Raw genomic sequence first — 19,125 nt, 5'->3', positions numbered from 1 at the left:
TTGTTCATCTGCTATCCTATTCTCCGTCTTACTCTTAATTCTTTCAATAATAACTCTACCATACACTTTGCCAGGTATACTCAACAGACTTATCCCCCTATAATTTTTGCACTCTCTTTTATCCCCTTTGCCTTTATACAAAGGAACTATGCATGCTCTCTGCCAATCCCTAGGTACCTTACCCTCTTCCATACATTTATTAAATAATTGCACCAACCACTCCAAAACTATATCCCCACCTGCTTTTAACATTTCTATCTTTATCCCATCAATCCTGGCTGCCTTACCCCCTTTCATTTTACCTACTGCCTCACGAACTTCCCCCACACTCACAACTGGCTCTTCCTCACTCCTACAAGATGTTGTTCCTCCTTGCCCTATACACGAAATCACAGCTTCCCTATCTTCATCAACATTTAACAATTCCTCAAAATATTCCCTCCATCTTCCCAATACCTCTAACTCTCCATTTAATAACTCTCCTCTCCTATTTTTAACTGACAAATCCATTTGTTCTCTAGGCTTTCTTAACTTGTTAATCTCACTCCAAAACTTTTTCTTATTTTCAACAAAATTTGTTGATAACATCTCACCCACTCTCTCATTTGCTCTCTTTTTACATTGCTTCACCACTCTCTTAACCTCTCTCTTTTTCTCCATATACTCTTCCCTCCTTGCATCACTTCTACTTTGTAAAAACTTCTCATATGCTAACTTTTTCTCTCTTACTACTCTCTTCACATCATCATTCCACCAATCGCTCCTCTTCCCTCCCGCACCCACTTTCCTGTAACCACAAACTTCTGCTGAACACTCTAACACTACATTTTTAAACCTACCCCATACCTCTTCGACCCCATTGCCTATGCTCTCATTAGCCCATCTATCCTCCAATAGCTGTTTATATCTTACCCTAACTGCCTTCTCTTTTAGTTTATAAACCTTCACCTCTCTCTTCCCTGATGCTTCTATTCTCCTTGTATCCCATCTACCTTTTACTCTCAGTGTAGCTACAACTAGAAAGTGATCTGATATATCTGTGGCCCCTCTATAAACATGTACATCCTGAAGTCTACTCAACAGTCTTTTATCTACCAATACATAATCCAACAAACTACTGTCATTTCGCCCTACATCATATCTTGTATACTTATTTATCCTCTTTTTCTTAAAATATGTATTACCTATAACCAAACCCCTTTCTATACAAAGTTCAATCAAAGGGCTCCCATTATCATTTACACCTGGCACCCCAAACTTACCTACCACACCCTCTCTAAAAGTTTCTCCTACTTTAGCATTCAGGTCCCCTACCACAATTACATCTCCCAAAATCTCTCTCTCTCCTCTGCATTCCTCTCTTCTCCAGGTGCATACACGCTTATTATGACCCACTTCTCGCATCCAACCTTTACTTTAATCCACATAATTCTTGAATTTACACATTCATATTCTCTTTTCTCCTTCCATAACTGATCATTCAACATTACTGCTACCCCTTCCTTTGCTCTAACTCTCTCAGATACTCCAGATTTAATCCCACTTGACGTGCTGTTGGAGTGTGAGCAAAGTAACATTTATGAAGGGATTCAGGGAAACCGGCAGGCCGGACTTGAGTCCTGGAGATGGGAAGTACAGTGCCTGCACTCTGAAGGTGGGGTGTTAATGCTGCAGTTTAAAAACTGTAGTGTAAAGCACCCTTCTGGCAAGACAGTGATGGAGCGAATGATGGTGAAAGTTTTTCTTTTTTGGGCCACCCTGCCTTGGTGGGAATCGGCCAGTGTGATAATAAAATAATAATTTCCCCCCACCGAAACTCCCCTACCCCCTTCAGCTTTGTTTCGCTTAGGGCCAGGACATCCAACTTCTTTTCATTCATAACATCAGCAATCATCTGTTTCTTGTCATCCGCACTACATCCACGCACATTTAAGCACCCCAGTTTTATAAAGTTTTTCTGCAACTTTACCAATAATATGGAACTGCTCACAGAACTATTGCAATGTTAACTGTTTTTCTTTAGGTTCTTTTTCCTCATCTTCATCTGTTATCTCCCTCCCTTGTATGTGGGCACTGAATTTTTCCAACATTTCTTCTTGACTTCTTTCTTCCTCCTCCTCTTCTAAGTGCTCATTCACATCTTCCTGCATATTGCCTAGCAATCTCCTTGCCAGCTAAACAATTTCCTGCACCTGGCTCTCAAATGAGAAAAAAACTGTAAAAGTATTCCTCACACTAAGCCATAATTTTCCCCAGCTTATATTTAATGTTAACTAAGGTACTTCATCTCATGCGCTTTTGATGTAAAGTACTATAAGGACACAAGTGCAACTAATGTCACATTAGTTGCACTTGTGTCCTTTTACTTTACATATTGTCGGTAATTCTACCATCATATATACACTTCTGAGGTAGCTTGATGACATCTGCAATATTAATTTATGCCAAAAATCTGGCATTCCAGGGTCTGAGTCAGTGTCCATTTCTACAAGTTTCTGCATCACTCTTCATGTGTAGTTACACTTAAATGGCCTAATAATTCCACGATCCAGTAGTTGTATTAAAGATGCTGTATTTGGTGGTAAAAATAACTTTTACATATGGATGCACATCCACTAAGCAGTCTGGATGATGAAAAGATCATAAAGCAATTCACTAAGACTGAGTTGAGTATGGTTTGGGCTGCGTATGCATGGAGAACTGAGGAGTGAGAGGTTGTGCACATTAAGTATGATTAGAATTCTCCTGTACAAACAGTGGCTTGACCCATAATCTGGCTGGTCTCAAGATGGAGAAAGGTACCACATCACAGTCATGATAATAAAATAACAAAATTTTTCAACCATCATACAGTAAATTTATCCTAATAGATCACAGCTTACTCGACAGTCTACTGTACACAGTTTAGAGATAATCCTATTTACAAAAATCAAAATCCTGTACAAAATGCCTGACCCATAACACCCACCATGAATGAGAAGTAGCCAAGTCAAGATCAGCATCTGGTAAGCCATCTTCCCAGTCCAATACATTATCATGAAGTTTCCCACGGCACCGTCTTCCATTCCCACGCTTTCCTGGACATGGCTTGCCTTCACTCTTCTGACCAACGGTTGTTACTGCTGTGCTCCTTACAAATTGTCTAGTAAAAATGAATACAAATACACTACAATAGACAACCAAATTGTTATAATTTCAAGCATGCTCCATTTTTATGCTCAATTCTCAAGCAAGGACACTTATGATGACTTACCTATGACAATAGTCGCACTTATCTACAAACATGTCACCATGAAGCTCTGCTAATTTTTTACGCTGCAGTCCTGACCTTAGGTGGAGACCATCAATATTCTGAGTTACCACATACTTCACATACCCTGAAGATATTATAGAAAAATTTGCATTAAGATTTTTCAAAGCAAAATTCAAAGAAAAGAATGTGCACATTATTCAAATTGTAGGAGGGAAGAGGAGCGATTGGTGGAATGATGATGTAAAGAGAGTAGTAAGGGAGAAAAAGTTAGCATATGAGAAGTTTTTACAAAGTAGAAGTGATGCAAGGAGGGAAGAGTATATGGAGAAAAAGAGAGAGGTTAAGAGAGTGGTGAAGCAATGTAAAAAGAGAGCAAATGAGAGAGTGGGTGAGATGTTATCAACAAATTTTGTTGAAAATAAGAAAAAGTTTTGGAGTGAGATTAACAAGTTAAGAAAGCCTAGAGAACAAATGGATTTGTCAGTTAAAAATAGGAGAGGAGAGTTATTAAATGGAGAGTTAGAGGTATTGGGAAGATGGAAGGAATATTTTGAGGAATTGTTAAATGTTGATGAAGATAGGGAAGCTGTGATTTCGTGTATAGGGCAAGGAGGAATAACATCTTGTAGGAGTGAGGAAGAGCCAGTTGTGAGTGTGGGGGAAGTTCGTGAGGCAGTAGGTAAAATGAAAGGGGGTAAGGCAGCCGAGATTGATGGGATAAAGATAGAAATGTTAAAAGCAGGTGGGGATATAGTTTTGGAGTGGTTGGTGCAATTGTTTAATAAATGTATGGAAGAGGGTAAGGTACCTAGGGATTGGCAGAGAGCATGCATAGTTCCTTTGTATAAAGGCAAAGGGGATAAAAGAGAGTGCAAAAATTATAGGGGGATAAGTCTGTTGAGTGTACCTGGTAAAGTGTATGGTAGAGTTATAATTGAAAGAATTAAGAGTAAGACGGAGAATAGGATAGCAGATGAACAAGGAGGCTTTAGGAAAGGTAGGGGGTGTGTGGACCAGGTGTTTACAGTGAAACATATAAGTGAACAGTATTTAGATAAGGCTAAAGAGGTCTTTGTGGCATTTATGGATTTGGAAAAGGCGTATGACAGGGTGGATAGGGGGGCAATGTGGCAGATGTTGCAAGTGTATGGTGTAGGAGGTAGGTTACTGAAAGCAGTGAAGAGTTTTTACGAGGATAGTGAGGCTCAAGTTAGAGTATGTAGGAAAGAGGGAAATTTTTTCCCAGTAAAAGTAGGCCTTAGACAAGGATGTGTGATGTCACCGTGGTTGTTTAATATATTTATAGATGGGGTTGTAAGAGAAGTAAATGCGAGGGTCTTGGCAAGAGGCGTGGAGTTAAAAGATAAAGAATCACACACAAAGTGGGAGTTGTCACAGCTGCTCTTTGCTGATGACACTGTGCTCTTGGGAGATTCTGAAGAGAAGTTGCAGAGATTGGTGGATGAATTTGGTAGGGTGTGCAAAAGAAGAAAATTAAAGGTGAATACAGGAAAGAGTAAGGTTATGAGGATAACAAAAAGATTAGGTGATGAAAGATTGAATATCAGATTGGAGGGAGAGAGTATGGAGGAGGTGAACGTAATCAGATATCGGGGAGTGGACGTGTCAGCGGATGGGTCTATGAAAGATGAGGTGAATCATAGAATTGATGAGGGAAAAAGAGTGAGTGGTGCACTTAGGAGTCTGTGGAGACAAAGAACTTTGTCCTTGGAGGCAAAGAGGGGAATGTATGAGAGTATAGTTTTACCAACGCTCTTATATGGGTGTGAAGCGTGGGTGATGAATGTTGCAGCGAGGAGAAGGCTGGAGGCAGTGGAGATGTCATGTCTGAGGGCAATGTGTGGTGTGAATATAATGCAGAGAATTCGTAGTTTGGAAGTTAGGAGGAGGTGCGGGATTACCAAAACTGTTGTCCAGAGGGCTGAGGAAGGGTTGTTGAGGTGGTTCGGACATGTAGAGAGAATGGAGCGAAACAGAATGACTTCAAGAGTGTATCAGTCTGTAGTGGAAGGAAGGCGGGGTAGGGGTCGGCCTAGGAAGGGTTGGAGGGAGGGGGTAAAGGAGGTTTTGTGTGCGAGGGGCTTGGACTTCCAGCAGGCATGCTTGAGCGTGTTTGATAGGAGTGAATGGAGACAAATGGTTTTTAATACTTGACGTGCTGTTGGAGTGTGAGCAAAGTAACATTTATGAAGGGATTCAGGGAAACCGGCAGGCCGGACTTGAGTCCTGGAGATGGGAAGTACAGTGCCTGCACTCTGAAGGAGGGGTGTTAATGTTGCAGTTTAAAAACTGTAGTGTAAAGCACCCTTCTGGCAAGACAGTGATGGAGTGAATGATGGTGAAAGTTTTTCTTTTTCGGGCCACCCTGCCTTGGTGGGAATCGGCCGGTGTGATAATAAAAAAAAAAAAAAATAAAATTTTGTAAAAAAAAAAAAAAAATAATTCATAAGCAAAAGGAAAATATGCAAGTTAAAAAAATTTAAGATTTTATCAATACATTTACTATTTATGAAGGATGAGGTTAATCAGAGAATTGATGAGGGAAAAAAGGTGAGTGGTGCGTTGAGGTATATGTGGAGTCAAAAAACGTTATCTATGGGGCAAAGAAGGGAATGTATGAAAGTATAGTAGTACCAACACTCTTATATGGATGTGAAGCTTGGGTGGTAAATGCAGCAGCGAGGAGGCGGTTGGAGGCAGTGAAGATGTCCTGTCTAAGGGCAATGTGTGGTGTAAATATTATGCAGAAAATTCGGAGTGTGGAAATTAGGAGAAGGTGTGGAGTTAATAAAAGCATTAGTCAGAGGGCAGAAGAGGGGTTGTTGAGGTGGTTTGGTCATTTAGAGAGAATGGATCAAAGTAGAATGACATGGAAAGCATATAAATCTATAGGGGAAGGAAAGAGGGGTAGGGGTCATCCTCGAAAGGGTTGGAAAGAAGGGGTAAAGGAGGTTTTGTGGGTGAGGGGCTTGGACTTCCAGCAAGCGTGCATGAGCGTGTTAGATAGGAGTGAATGGAGACGAATGATACTTGGGACCTGACAATCTGTTGGAGTGTGAGCAGGGTAATATTTAGTGAAGGGATTCAGGGAAACCGTTTATTTTCATATAGTCGGACTTGAGTCCTGGAAATGGGAAGTACAATGCCTGCACTTTAAAGGAGGGGTTTGGGATATTGGCAGTTTGGAGGGATATGATGTGTATCTTTATACGTATATGCTTCTAAACTGTTGTATTCTGAGCACCTCTGCAAAAACAGTGATAATGTGTGAGTGTGGTGAAAGTGTTGAATGATGATGAAAGTATTTTCTTTTTGGGGATTTTCTTTCTTTTTTGGGTCACCCTGCCTCGGTGGGAGACGGCCGACTTGTTGAAAAAAAAAAAAAAAATTTACTATCACACATTCAATAGCCTTCTTGAAAAAAATATCGATATCACATTCCAAATGACCATCCAAACCACAACTTCTTCACCCATCCTTCAGAGTGTAAGCACTGTACTGCCCATGAGTGTGTAGTAGAGTGTAGGAGTAAGCTGTAGGGGTAGGAGTGAATTGCAGGAGTGAGCTGAAAGGGTGTGGGAGTGAGCTAAAAGGATGTGAGGGAGAGCTATAGAGTGAACTGCAGGAATGCCAGAGAAAATATAAGTGAACTGTAAAGAGGTTGCAAGGTCCTGATAGGGCACTGGTAATCCCTAGCCCAATATGAAATACAGGTTGACCATCACTAATCCGGCATCATCGAGACCTGTAGGGTGCCAGAATAGTGAATTTGCCAGATTACAGTGGTTAGGTTAGAATACAATAAACCTAACGGCAATATTTACACATCAGCGGTTTCACCCACTTCATGCCTTATTTTTGGACCATTCCACTGTTCCAGTCTACCAAACTCATAGCTATTTCACTAGTACTCCTTCTATTCTGTCTATTGAGTACAAGAAACTGCCCGTTTACCTATTTCAACTGCCCAATAAAGTGGTCAGAATTTGGTAAATTGACCAATTTCACACAAATTTTAAGAGATGCCAATTTCAAAATAGGTTCCAGAATTAACAATACACACTCCTGACACTAAAATAACATTTTCTCTGTTCATTAGTCATGTCTCCAGGCCCCTCTTATATTACTCTAGCTTTTCACTCTGAATTTTTATTCACACAAAAAATAGAATTACTGTTATGCAGACTACTGCAGTATTGTAATTCAGCCTCCCCTCACTTAACGACGGAATTCCGTTCCTGAGACCACGTGTTAACCATCTTTGATATTGTTTTAATGTCACCTTTGCACCATTTATAACATTTGTGGTGCATTTTTAAATGTTTATACAGTAGTGTACTGTATATTGAAATAAACAGAATAGAGGAAATCAGCTCTAATATACATTATTTAGGTATGAATACTGGTCAGAGAGCCCATCGTAAGTCTGAGGGTCAGTAAACAAGTATGTCGCTAAGTGAGGAAAGGCTGTATAGTGCACACTTACCACACACGCCTATTGTCATATGAAGGCCTAAATTTACCAGTCACAGCTTATCTGAGTGAGCTGAGCTCATGGCAACTGACAGTAGCTTTAAAGCCTTCTTATCTTTTATGGACAATGTACGGTGAAACATTTCTTTTATTTGTTGGAACCATGGCTAGGGCTAAAAGTGAGCAGGTTATAACAATAAATGAAGAAAAATAAATTGGAATGACGTATGCAACAATCAGTGCCACCAAACAGAAGCGGCAGGTTCGTGTTGCGACCCCGGAAATCTGAAATTATGCTAGCCGAAATTAGTGCCAGATTACTGATGGAACCGGTTTACTGATTGCCAGATTAGTTATGACCAACCTGTACTGGGAAGAAGAAATATAAAGGATAAGTAAAAGAGGCATAATGAGAAAACAGCTGTATTGTGATATTTTACTTCTATGTGCCACATTTCTTGAATAATTTGTTTTAAATATATTGTAATGGGGTGAAAAGTAGGTACCAGTACAATCTAAGTCGTGAGGCGAATATAATTTTAAATTTTGAGTCGGTGGTGGCAGCTTCACCACTCATTTTTTTCACTGTACTCATCCTGCACTTCCCAACTATCTTCATTCTATTTATCTGATGTGTTACTTCAATTCCTAAATGATGGTGTTTGCTGCATAACTATATATTTTTTTTTTTTAAAGTTGGCCGTCTCCCACCGAGGCAGGGTGACCCAAAAAGAAAGAAAAAATCCCCAAAAAGAAAATACTTTCATCATCATTCAACACTTTCACCTCACTCACACATAATCATTGTTTTTGCAGAGGTGCTCAGAATACAACAGTTTAGAAGCATATATGTATAAAGATACACAACACATCCCTCCAAATTGCCAATATCCCAAACCCCTCCTTTCAAGTGCAGGCATTGTACTTCCCATTTCCAGGACTCAAGTCCGGCTATATAAAAATAACCAGGATTGCTGGTTTCTTTTTCTGTCTCATAAACACGCTAGATAACAGGGATATCTTGCTACTCCTACTTACACTTTGGTCACACTTCACAGACATGCACATGCATATATATATACATACATCTAGGTTTTTCTCCTTTTTCTAAATAGCTCTTGTTCTTCTTTATTTCTTATATTGTCCATGGGGAAGTGGAAAAGAATCTTTCCTCCGTAAGCCATTTGTGTCGTATGAGGCGATTAAAATGCCGGGAGCAATGGGCTAGTAACCCCTTCTCCTGTAGACATTTACTAAAAAAGAGAAGAAGAAAAACTTTATAAAACTGGGATGCTTGAATGTGCGTGGATGTAGTGCAGATGACAAGAAACAGATGATTGCTGATGTTATGAATGAAAAGAAGTTGGATGTCCTGGCCCTAAGTGAAACAAAGCTGAAGGGGGTAGGGGAATTTCGGTGGGGGGAAATAAATGGGATTAAATCTGGAGTATCTGAGAGAGTTACAGCAAAGGAAGGGGTAGCAGTAATGTTGAAGGATCAGTTATGGAAGGAGAAAAGAGAATATGAATGTGAAAATTCAAGAATTATGTGGATTAAAGTAAAGGTAGGATGCAAAAAGTGGGTCATAATAAGCATGTATGCACCTGGAGAAGAGAGGAATGTAGAGGAAAGAGATTTTGGGAGATGTTAAGTGAATGTATAGGAGCCTTTGAACCAAGTGAGAGAGTAATTGTGGTAGGGGACCTGAATGCTAAAGTAGGAGAAACTTTTAGAGAGGGTGTGGTAGGTAAGTTTGGGGTGCCAGGTGTAAATGATAATGGGAGCCCTTTGATTGAACTTTGTATAGAAAGGGGTTTAGTTATAGGTAATACATATTTTAAGAAAAAGAGGATAAATAAGTATACAAGATATGATGTAGGGCGAAATGACAGTAGTTTGTTGGATTATGTATTGGTAGATAAAAGACTGCTGAGTAGACTTCAGGATGTACATGTTTATAGAGGGGCCACAGATATATCAGATCACTTTCTAGTTGTAGCTACACTGAGAGTAAAAGGTAGATGGGATACAAGGAGAATAGAAGCATCAGGGAAGAGAGAGGTGAAGGTTTATAAACTAAAAGAGGAGGCAGTTAGGGTAAGATATAAACAGCTATTGGAGGATAGATGGGCTAATGAGAGCATAGGCAATGGGGTCGAAGAGGTATGGGGTAGGTTTAAAAATGTAGTGTTAGAGTGTTCAGCAGAAGTTTGTGGTTACAGGAAAGTGGGTGCGGGAGGGAAGAGGAGCGATTGGTGGAATGATGATGTAAAGTAAGGGAGAAAAAGTTAGCATATGAGAAGTTTTTACAAAGTAGAAGTGATGCAAGGAGGGAAGAGCATATGGAGAAAAAGAGAGAGGTTAAGAGAGTGGTGAAGCAATGTAAAAAGAGAGCAAATGAGAGAGTGGGTGAGATGTTGACAAATTTTGTTGAAAATACAAAAAAGTTTTGGAGTGAGATTAACAAGTTAAGGAAGCCTAGAGAACACATGGATTTGTCAGTTAAAAATAGGAGAGGAGAGTTATTAAATGGAGAGTTAGAGGTATTGGGAAAATGGAGGGAATATTTTGAGGAATTGTTAAATGTTGATGAAGATAGGGAAGCTGTAATTTCGTGTATAGGGCAAGGAGGAATAACATCTTGTAGGAGTGAGGAAGAGCCAGTTGTGAGTGTGGGGGAAGTTCGTGAGGCAGTAGGTAAAATGAAAGGGGGTAAGGCAGCCGGGATTGATGGGATAAAGATAGAAATGTTAAAAGCAGGTGGGGATATAGTTTTGGAGTGGTTGGTGCAATTATTTAATAAATGTATGGAAGAGGGTAAGGTACCTAGGGATTGGCAGAGAGAATGCATAGTTCCTTTGTATAAAGGCAAAGGGGACAAAAGAGAGTGCAAAAATTATAGGGGGATAAGTCTGTTGAGTATACCTGGTAAAGTGTATGGTAGAGTTATTACTGAAAGAATTAAGAGTAAGACGGAGAATAGGATAGCAGATGAACAAGGAGGCTTTAGGAAAGGTAGGGGGTGTGTGGACCAGGTGTTTACAGTGAAACATATAAGTAAACAGTATTTAGATAAGGCTAAAGAGGTCTTTGTGGCATTTATGGATTTGGAAAAGGCGTATGACAGGGTGGATAGGGGGGCAATGTGGCAGATGTTGCAGGTGTATGGTGTAGGAGGTAGGTTACTGAAAGCAGTGAAGAGTTTTTACAAGGATAGTGAGGCTCAAGTTAGAGTATGTAGGAAAGAGGGAAATTATTTCCCAGTAAAAGTAGGCCTTAGACAAGGATGTGTGATGTCACCGTGGTTGTTTAATATATTTATAGATGGGGCTGTAAGAGAAGTAAATGCGAGGGTCTTGGCAAGAGGCGTGGAGTTAAAACATAAAGGATCACACATAAAGTGGGAGTTGTCACAGTTGCTCTTTGCTGATGACACTGTGCTCTTGGGAGATTCTGAAGAGAAGTTGCAGAGATTGGTGGATGAATTTGGTAGGGTGTGCAAAAGAAGAAAATTAAAAGTGAAAACAGGAAAGAGTAAGGTTATGAGGATAACAAAAAGATTAGCTGATGAAAGATTGGATATCAGATTGGAGGGAGAGAGTATGGAGGAGGTGAATGTATTCAGATATTTGGGAGTGGACGTGTCAGCGGATGTGTCTATGAAAGATGAGGTGAATCATAGAATTGATGAGGGGAAAAGGGTGAGTGGTGCACTTAGGAGTCTGTGGAGACAAAGAACTTTGTCCTTGGAGGCAAAGAGGGGAATGTATGAGAGTATAGTTTTACCAACGCTCTTATATGGGTGTGAAGCATGGGTGATGAATGTTGCAGCGAGGAGAAGGCTGGAGGCAGTGGAGATGTCATGTCTGAGGGCAATGTGTGGTGTGAATATAATGCAGAGAATTCGTAGTTTGGAAGTTAGGAGGAGGTGATGGAATAACCAAAACTGTTGTCCAGAGGGCTGAGGAAGGGTTGTTGAGGTGGTTCGGACATGTAGAGAGAATGGAGTGAAACAGAGTGACTTCAAGAGTGTATCAGTCTGTAGTGGAAAGAAGGCGGGGTAGGGGTCGGCCTAGGAAAGGTTGGAGGGAGGGGGTAAAGGAGGTTTTGTGTGCGAGGGGCTTGGACTTCCAGCAGGCAAGCGTGAGCGTGTTTGATAGGAGTGAATGGAGACAAATGGTTTTTAATACTTGACGTGCTATTGGAGTGTGAGCAAAGTAACATTTATGAAGGGGTTCAGGGAAACCGGCAGGCCGGACTTGAGTCCTGGAGATGGGAAGTACAGTGCCTGCACTCTGAAGGAGGGGTGTTAATGTTGCAGTTTAAAAACTGTAGTGTAAAGCACCCTTCTGGCAAGACAGTGATGGAGTGAATGATGGTGAAAGCTTTTCTTTTTCGGGCCACCCTGCCTTGGTGGGAATCGGCCAGTGTGATAATAATAAAATAATAATAAAAATAACTATATATTAATGTTAATTTAATAAGGAAAAAAGACATGAAAATCAGTTATCAAAACTGGTTCAGAAACTTACACATTTATCAGGTTTTAAGAAACTATTATGACCACAATCTTGTGATTACTTATTGAGTTTACTATTTATGAATATTAAACCCTTGATTTAATGAACCTCAATATAATCCGTTAAATAGAAAGTTGACCTACATATTCAAAATATTAATTACAAAGACAAAAAAATATAAAACAAAAACAATAATGTAATCACATATACTGTATACCACTTACCATTATGCTCTAAAGCAACAATAGCCATGTGAGTGAGTGTTGGCTTAGCATCATCCCAGGATATATTTATGTCAGGCTTCAATCCTTCTTTCTCCAAAGTCCATACTCCTTTTGGACCCCTAAATAAAGTTTTTGCATTAAAGGAAATATATCCAAGCCTAGAACAATATTTAATTAGAAAAGAATTATATTTGTATACCATGCGACTGAGTAAGCTTTCTTACTAAATAATGGAAAGTGAATGAAGGTGATACTATAGTATAAAGAAGGTATGAAGATGTGAAAAAAATAGGAATGCCAAGATTACACTTGCCACTCATGGCTCAATTGGTAGTGTCCTCAGTGTACAGCTGACCAGGATTCGATCCCAGCATGGGTGGAAACGTTGGCCATGTTTCCTTACACCTGTTGTCCCTGTTCACACAGCAGTAAGTAGGTACAGTGGAACCTCAAAAAGCGAACGTATCACATATGGAACGTTTCGAAAATAGGACCATTTTTTCGGACAAACTGTGTCCCTATTATCGAAAGCGCCCCTATTTTCGGACCGCCGGGTACGGGACCTGTCTGCCGCCCGCTCTGTCCGCGTCCCCGCGCAGGCGCCGTGAGCAGTCTAGCTTTGTTTATGCTTGAGTGAACACTAACCTGTGCTCTCATTCACGCATTTTACGATTATTTTGTTGTGTTTAGTGCTTGTGGGACTGTGAAATAAGCTGCCATGGGCCCAAAGAAACTTGCTAGTGGTACCCTGTGGTAAAGAAAGTGAGAAACACCATAGATGTGAAGAAGGAAATAATACAGAAGTATGAGAGTGGTGTGAGACTTGTTGAGCTTGCCAGGATGTGCGGGAAAAACAAGTTGACCATCCGTTCTATCCTGTCAAAGAAAGAACAAATCAAGGAAGCTGATGTTGCAAAAGGTGTTAATATAGGGAGTGGATGAGGTGCCTTCTTCAAAGATTAAGGAGATTTGTGCCAAGTGGAATGATGTCCAAATGTTTGTGCAGAAGTACCACCCTGAGCAAGCTGAAACAAGCCATCTTTGCAACAAGTTCAGTGACAGAACCATGTCCCATTTTAGGGAAATGTTAAAGAGGCGCCAGAAACAGAGGACTGTGGACAGTTATTTTGTGAGACAGGGGTCCAGTGACTCTCAAGCTGGTCCTAGTGGCATTAAAAGACAGAGAAGGGAAGTAACCCCAGAGAGGGCTTTACCTGAAGTCCTCATGGAGAGGGATTCTCCTTCCAAACACTAACCCCAACTCCCTCTCTCCTCCTCCCTATCTTCCAGATGCCATCACCAATCTTCAATAAAGGTAAGTAAAAATGTTATTTTATATGTATTACTATATATAATTAAAAACTATAGTATTTGTTGTATGTAAAACTGTAATTAATCTCTATAAAATGTATTTTTTGTGTGAATATTTTTGGGTTTCTGGAACGGATTAATTGTATTTCCATTATTTCTTATGGGAAACATTGCTTCGAATTTCAGACTTTTCGAATTTAGAACTAGCTCCTGGAACGGATTAAGTTCAATTTTTGAGGTTCCACTGTGCCTGGGTGTTAACAAATTACTTAGGAAGGCATCTCAGGACACATGGGGAAAAGGAGGTTGTTAAAGAATAATGAATACAATTAAACAAAATATGACGTAGGTGACACTGCTGAGTGACGAAAAGATGGACATAATGATGTTCACTGAACTGAAATTTACTCTTGAAAAGTGGCATAAAGGCAAATCTGACATAGGCTGAAATGACATAGAGCGAGGTATGACTATATATTTCTGGGCTTTGAAATGAGCTGAGGTAGGATAACTCTCAGCCTGTAAATTCATTTGCATAAATAAAAAAATGTCAAAAATTGTGAAGATACTCTACTAGAGAGATGCTGTAAAATATTTCTCGAATCTTGTTATTTCTTTTTTTAACGCACTGGCAATATCCCACTGAGGCAGGGTGACCTAAAAAGAAAAAAGAAAGTTTTTTTTCTTACACTTAGTAATTTATACAGGAGAAGGGGTTACTAGCCCCTTCCTCCCAGCATTTTAGTCACCTCTTACGACACACACGACTTATAGAGGAAGGATTTTTCTCCACTTCCCCATGGAGTTCAGAATTTTGTATTATTATAAATAAATTCACTGGAAGTGCTAAACCCATAAGGGTCATGCAGAACCTGGGAATGGGAGAGGGAGTTAATTAGGCTTTTCCCGAGGGAAGGGTAGCTCTAATTCTTTGGATCAAAAGCCCTTTGCAGCCTCAACAGATACCCAGAGGGTATCTCATTTTCTTCTGATTTTCCCCTGAGCATTAATTTTTTAATATAGTAGAATGATAGTTTTCATTATACAACATTCATGGTAATACATACATTTTTTTTTTTTTCAACAAGTCGACCGTCTCCCACCGAGGCAGGGTGACCCAAAAAGAAAGAAAATCCCTAAAAAGAAAATACTTTCATCATCATTCAACACTTTCACCACACTCACACATTATCACTGTTTTTGCAGAGGCACTCAGAATACAACAGTTTAGAAGCATATACGTATAAAGATACACAACATATCCCTCCAAACTCCCAATATCCCAAACCAATCCTTTAAAGTGCAGGCACTGTACTTCCAATTTCCAGGATTCAAGTCCGACTATATGAAAACAACCGGTTTCCCTGAATCCCTTCACTAAATATTACCCTGCTCACACTCCAACAGATCGTCAGGTCCCAAGTATCATTCGTCTCCATTCACTCCTATCTAACATGCTCATGCACGCTTGCTGGAAGTCAAAGCCCCTCGCCCACAAAACCTCCTTTACCCCCTCTTTCCAACCCTTTCGAGGACGACCCCTACCCCTCCTTCCTTCCCCTATAGATTTATATGCTTTCCATGTCATTCTACTTTGATCCATTCTCTCTAAATGACCAAACCACCTCAACAACCCCTCTTCTGCCATCTGACTAATGCTTTTATTAACTCCACACCTTCTCCTAATTTCCACACTCCGAATTTTCTGCATAATATTTACACCACACATTGCCCTTAGACAGGACATCTCCACTGCCTCCAACCGTCTCCTCGCTGCTGCATTTACCACCCAAGCTTCACATCCATATAAGAGTGTTGGTACTACTATACTTTCATACATTCCCTTCTTTGCCTCCATAGATAACGTTTTTTGACTCCACATATACCTCAACGCACCACTCACCTTTTTTCCCTCATCAATTCTATGATTAACCTCATCCTTCATAAATCCATCCGCCGACACGTCAACTCCCAAGTATCTGAAAACATTCACTTCTTCCATACCCCTCCTCCCCAATTTGATATCCAATTTTTCCTTATCCAAATCATTTGATACCCTCATCACCTTACTCTTTTCTATGTTCACTTTCAACTTTCTACCTTTACACACATTCTCAAACTCATCCACTAACCTTCGCAATTTTTCTTTAGAATCTCCCATAAGCACAGTATCATCAGCAAAAAGTAACTGTGTCAATTCCCATTTTGAATTTGATTCCCCATAATTTAACCCCACCCCTCTCCCGAACACCCTAGCATTTACTTCTTTTACAACCCCATCTATAAATATATTAAACAACCATGGTGACATTACACATCCCTGTCTAAGACCTACTTTTACCGGGAAGTATTCTCCCTCTCTTCTACACACCCTAACCTGAGCCTCACTATCCTCATAAAAACTCTTAACAGCATTTAGTAACTTACCACCTATTCCACATACTTGCAACATCTGCCACATTGCTCCTCTATCCACTCTATCATATACCTTTTCTAAATCCATAAATGCAATAAAAACTTCCCTACCTTTATCTAAATACTGTTCACATATATGCTTCAATGTAAACACTTGATCTACACATCCCCTACCCACTCTGAAGCCTCCCTGCTCATCTGCAATCCTACATTCTGTCTTACCTCTAATTCTTTCAATTATAACCCTACTGTATACTTTTCCTGGTATACTCAGTAAACTTATTCCTCTATAATTCTTACAATCTCTTTTGTCCCCTTTCCCTTTATATAAAGGGACTATACATGCTTTCTGCCAATCCCTAGGTACCTTCCCCTCTTTCATACATTTATTAAACAAAAGTACCAACCACTCCAACACTATATCCCCCCCTGTTTTTAACATTTCTGTCATGATCCCATCAGTTCCACCTGCTTTACCCCCTTTCATTCTACGTAATGCCTCACGTACCTCCACCACACTTACATTCTGCTCTTCTTCACTCCTAAAAGATGGTATACCTCCCTGGCCAGTGCATGAAATTACCGCCTCCCTTTCTTCCTCAACATTTAAAAGTTTCTCAAAATATTCTCGCCATCTACCTAATACCTCCCTTTCCCCATCTACTAATTCCCCTACTCTGTTTTTAACTGACAAATCCATACTTTCCCTAGGCTTTCTTAACTTGTTTAACTCACTCCAAAATTTTTTCTTATTTTCATTAAAATTTCTTGACATATATATACATATATATACATATACATATACCCTGCCTCGGTGGGAGACGGCCGACTTGTTGAAAAAAAAAAAAAATATATATATATATATATATATATATACAGTGGACCCCCGCATAACGATGGCATCACATAGCGATTATTTCGCATACCGCTTACTTTAATTGCAAAAATTTTGCCTCACATACCGCTTAAAAACCCGCTTACCGATTTTCGTCCGAGACGCGTCCAATGTGCGGCCTGAGCCACACTCACATGTTCCGCCGGTGGCATTGTTTACCAGCCAGCCTCCGCGGTAACATCCAAGCATACAATCGGAATATTTCGTATTATTACAGTGTTTTCAGTGCTTTTTCTGGAAAATAAGTGACCATGGGCCCCAAGAAAGCTTCTAGTGCCAACCCTACAGCAATAAGGGTGAGAATTACAATAGAGATGAAGAAAAAGATCATTGATAAGTATGAAAGTGGAGTGCATGTCTCCGAGCTGGCCAGGTTGTATAATAAACCCCAATCAACCATCGCTACTATTGGTGGTACAGCTGCTGCTGCTGCTGCACTGTCAGCTGCTGCTGCTGCTGTAGCACCGTTGTTGGTGTGGCTTATTGAGAATACCAAGAAACAATTAACCCCAGAGGATTTGCCACCCAGGATAACCCAAAAAAGTCAGTGTCATCGAAGACTGTCTAACTTATTTCCATTGGGGTCCTTAATCTTGTCTCCCAGGATGCAACCCACACAAGTCGACTAACACCCAGGTGAACAGGGAAAAATGCCTGGAACTAGTGCTCATATTGGTGAATTTAAAGCCAGCAAAGGTTGGTTTGAGAGATTTAAGAATCGTAGTGGCATACACAGTGTGATAAGGCCTGTTCTGGAAGAAAGTGCCAAACAGGACCTACAGTACTCAGGAGGAAAAGGCACTCCCAGGACACAGTGTCTCATCAGTCATTGCTGCATCTTCAATAAAGGTAAGTGTCATTTATTCTTCATTTAGTAGACTAGTACATGCACAATATATACTGTGCATGTACTACTCTACTATTGTGCATGTATCCTTCTCTTTGTGTGTGGGAAAATGTATATTTCATGTGGTAAAATTTTTTTTTTCATACTTTTGGGTGTCTTGCACGGATTAATTTGATTTCCATTATTTCTTATGGGGAAAATTCATTCACATAGCGATTATTTCGCATAACAATTACCCCTCTTGCACGGATTAAAATCGTTAACCAGGGGTCCACTGTATATATATATATATATATATATATATATATATATATATATATACATATAGGTAGTAGGTTGGTAGACAGCAACCGCCCAGGGAGGTACTACCGTCCTGCCAAGTGAGTGTACAACAAAAGCCTGTAATTGTTTTACATGATGGTAGGATTGCTGGTGTCCATTTTTCTGTCTCATAAACATGCAAGATTTCAGGTATGTCTTGCTACTTCTACTTACACTTAGGTCACACTACACATACATGTACAAGCATATATATACACACCCCTCTGGGTTTTCTAATATTTTCTTACTAGTTCTTGTTCTTGTTTATTTTCTCTTACCTCCATGGGGAAGTGGAACAGAATTCTTCCTCCGTAAGCCATGCGTGTTGTAGGAGGCAACTAAAATGCCGGGAGCAAGGGGCTAGTAACCTCTTCTCCTGTATATATTACTAAATGTAAAAGGAGAAACTTCGTTTTTCCTTTTGGGCCACCCCGCCTCGGTGGGATACGGCCGATGTGTTGAAAGAAAGAAGAAGATATATATACATATATATATATATATATACATATATATATATATATATATATATACATATATATATATATATATATACATATATATACATATCACAGAAAATTTATCTACAAAAAAATATTTATTAAAATATGAATAGCAAAACAGGAAAGCAGCTAATCTAATTACTCACCTAAAATCTGGTATCCCTGCAGATGTACTAATGCCAGCACCAGTGTGGAAAACTGTGTGCTTCGATGCCTTCACCCACTCGGCCAGCAGTTGAACTTTTCTCTCTACCACATCAGCAGAGTCAAATTTCTGAAGCAAAGGCATTTTATTAAAACAGACACAAAAGGTAAGCTACTATTAATATTTAAAACATGTTACAG

At 39.8% G+C, this 19,125-nt stretch overlaps 1 protein-coding gene across 1 annotated transcript in view; it reads right to left on the bottom strand.

Annotated features, from left to right (window-relative positions):
• The window catches only part of Sirt6 (sirtuin 6), a 44,553-nt gene that overhangs the window by 17,615 nt on the left and 7,813 nt on the right, over positions 1–19,125 (bottom strand). Inside the window, exons 3-6 of the mRNA XM_070100034.1 lie at positions 18,927–19,054; positions 12,492–12,610; positions 3,254–3,377; positions 2,969–3,142 (exon numbers count right to left, since the gene is read on the bottom strand). Coding sequence (XP_069956135.1) covers positions 2,969–3,142; positions 3,254–3,377; positions 12,492–12,610; positions 18,927–19,054 — 545 coding nt within the window. The remainder of the gene's footprint in view (positions 1–2,968; positions 3,143–3,253; positions 3,378–12,491; positions 12,611–18,926; positions 19,055–19,125) is intronic.

This window comes from Cherax quadricarinatus, chromosome 71 (genome assembly GCF_038502225.1).
Source record: "Cherax quadricarinatus isolate ZL_2023a chromosome 71, ASM3850222v1, whole genome shotgun sequence".
Taxonomy (NCBI): domain Eukaryota; kingdom Metazoa; phylum Arthropoda; class Malacostraca; order Decapoda; family Parastacidae; genus Cherax; species Cherax quadricarinatus.
The sequence above is the reverse complement of the archived record's forward strand: the minus strand, read 5'-3'. Positions and strand labels throughout refer to the sequence as shown.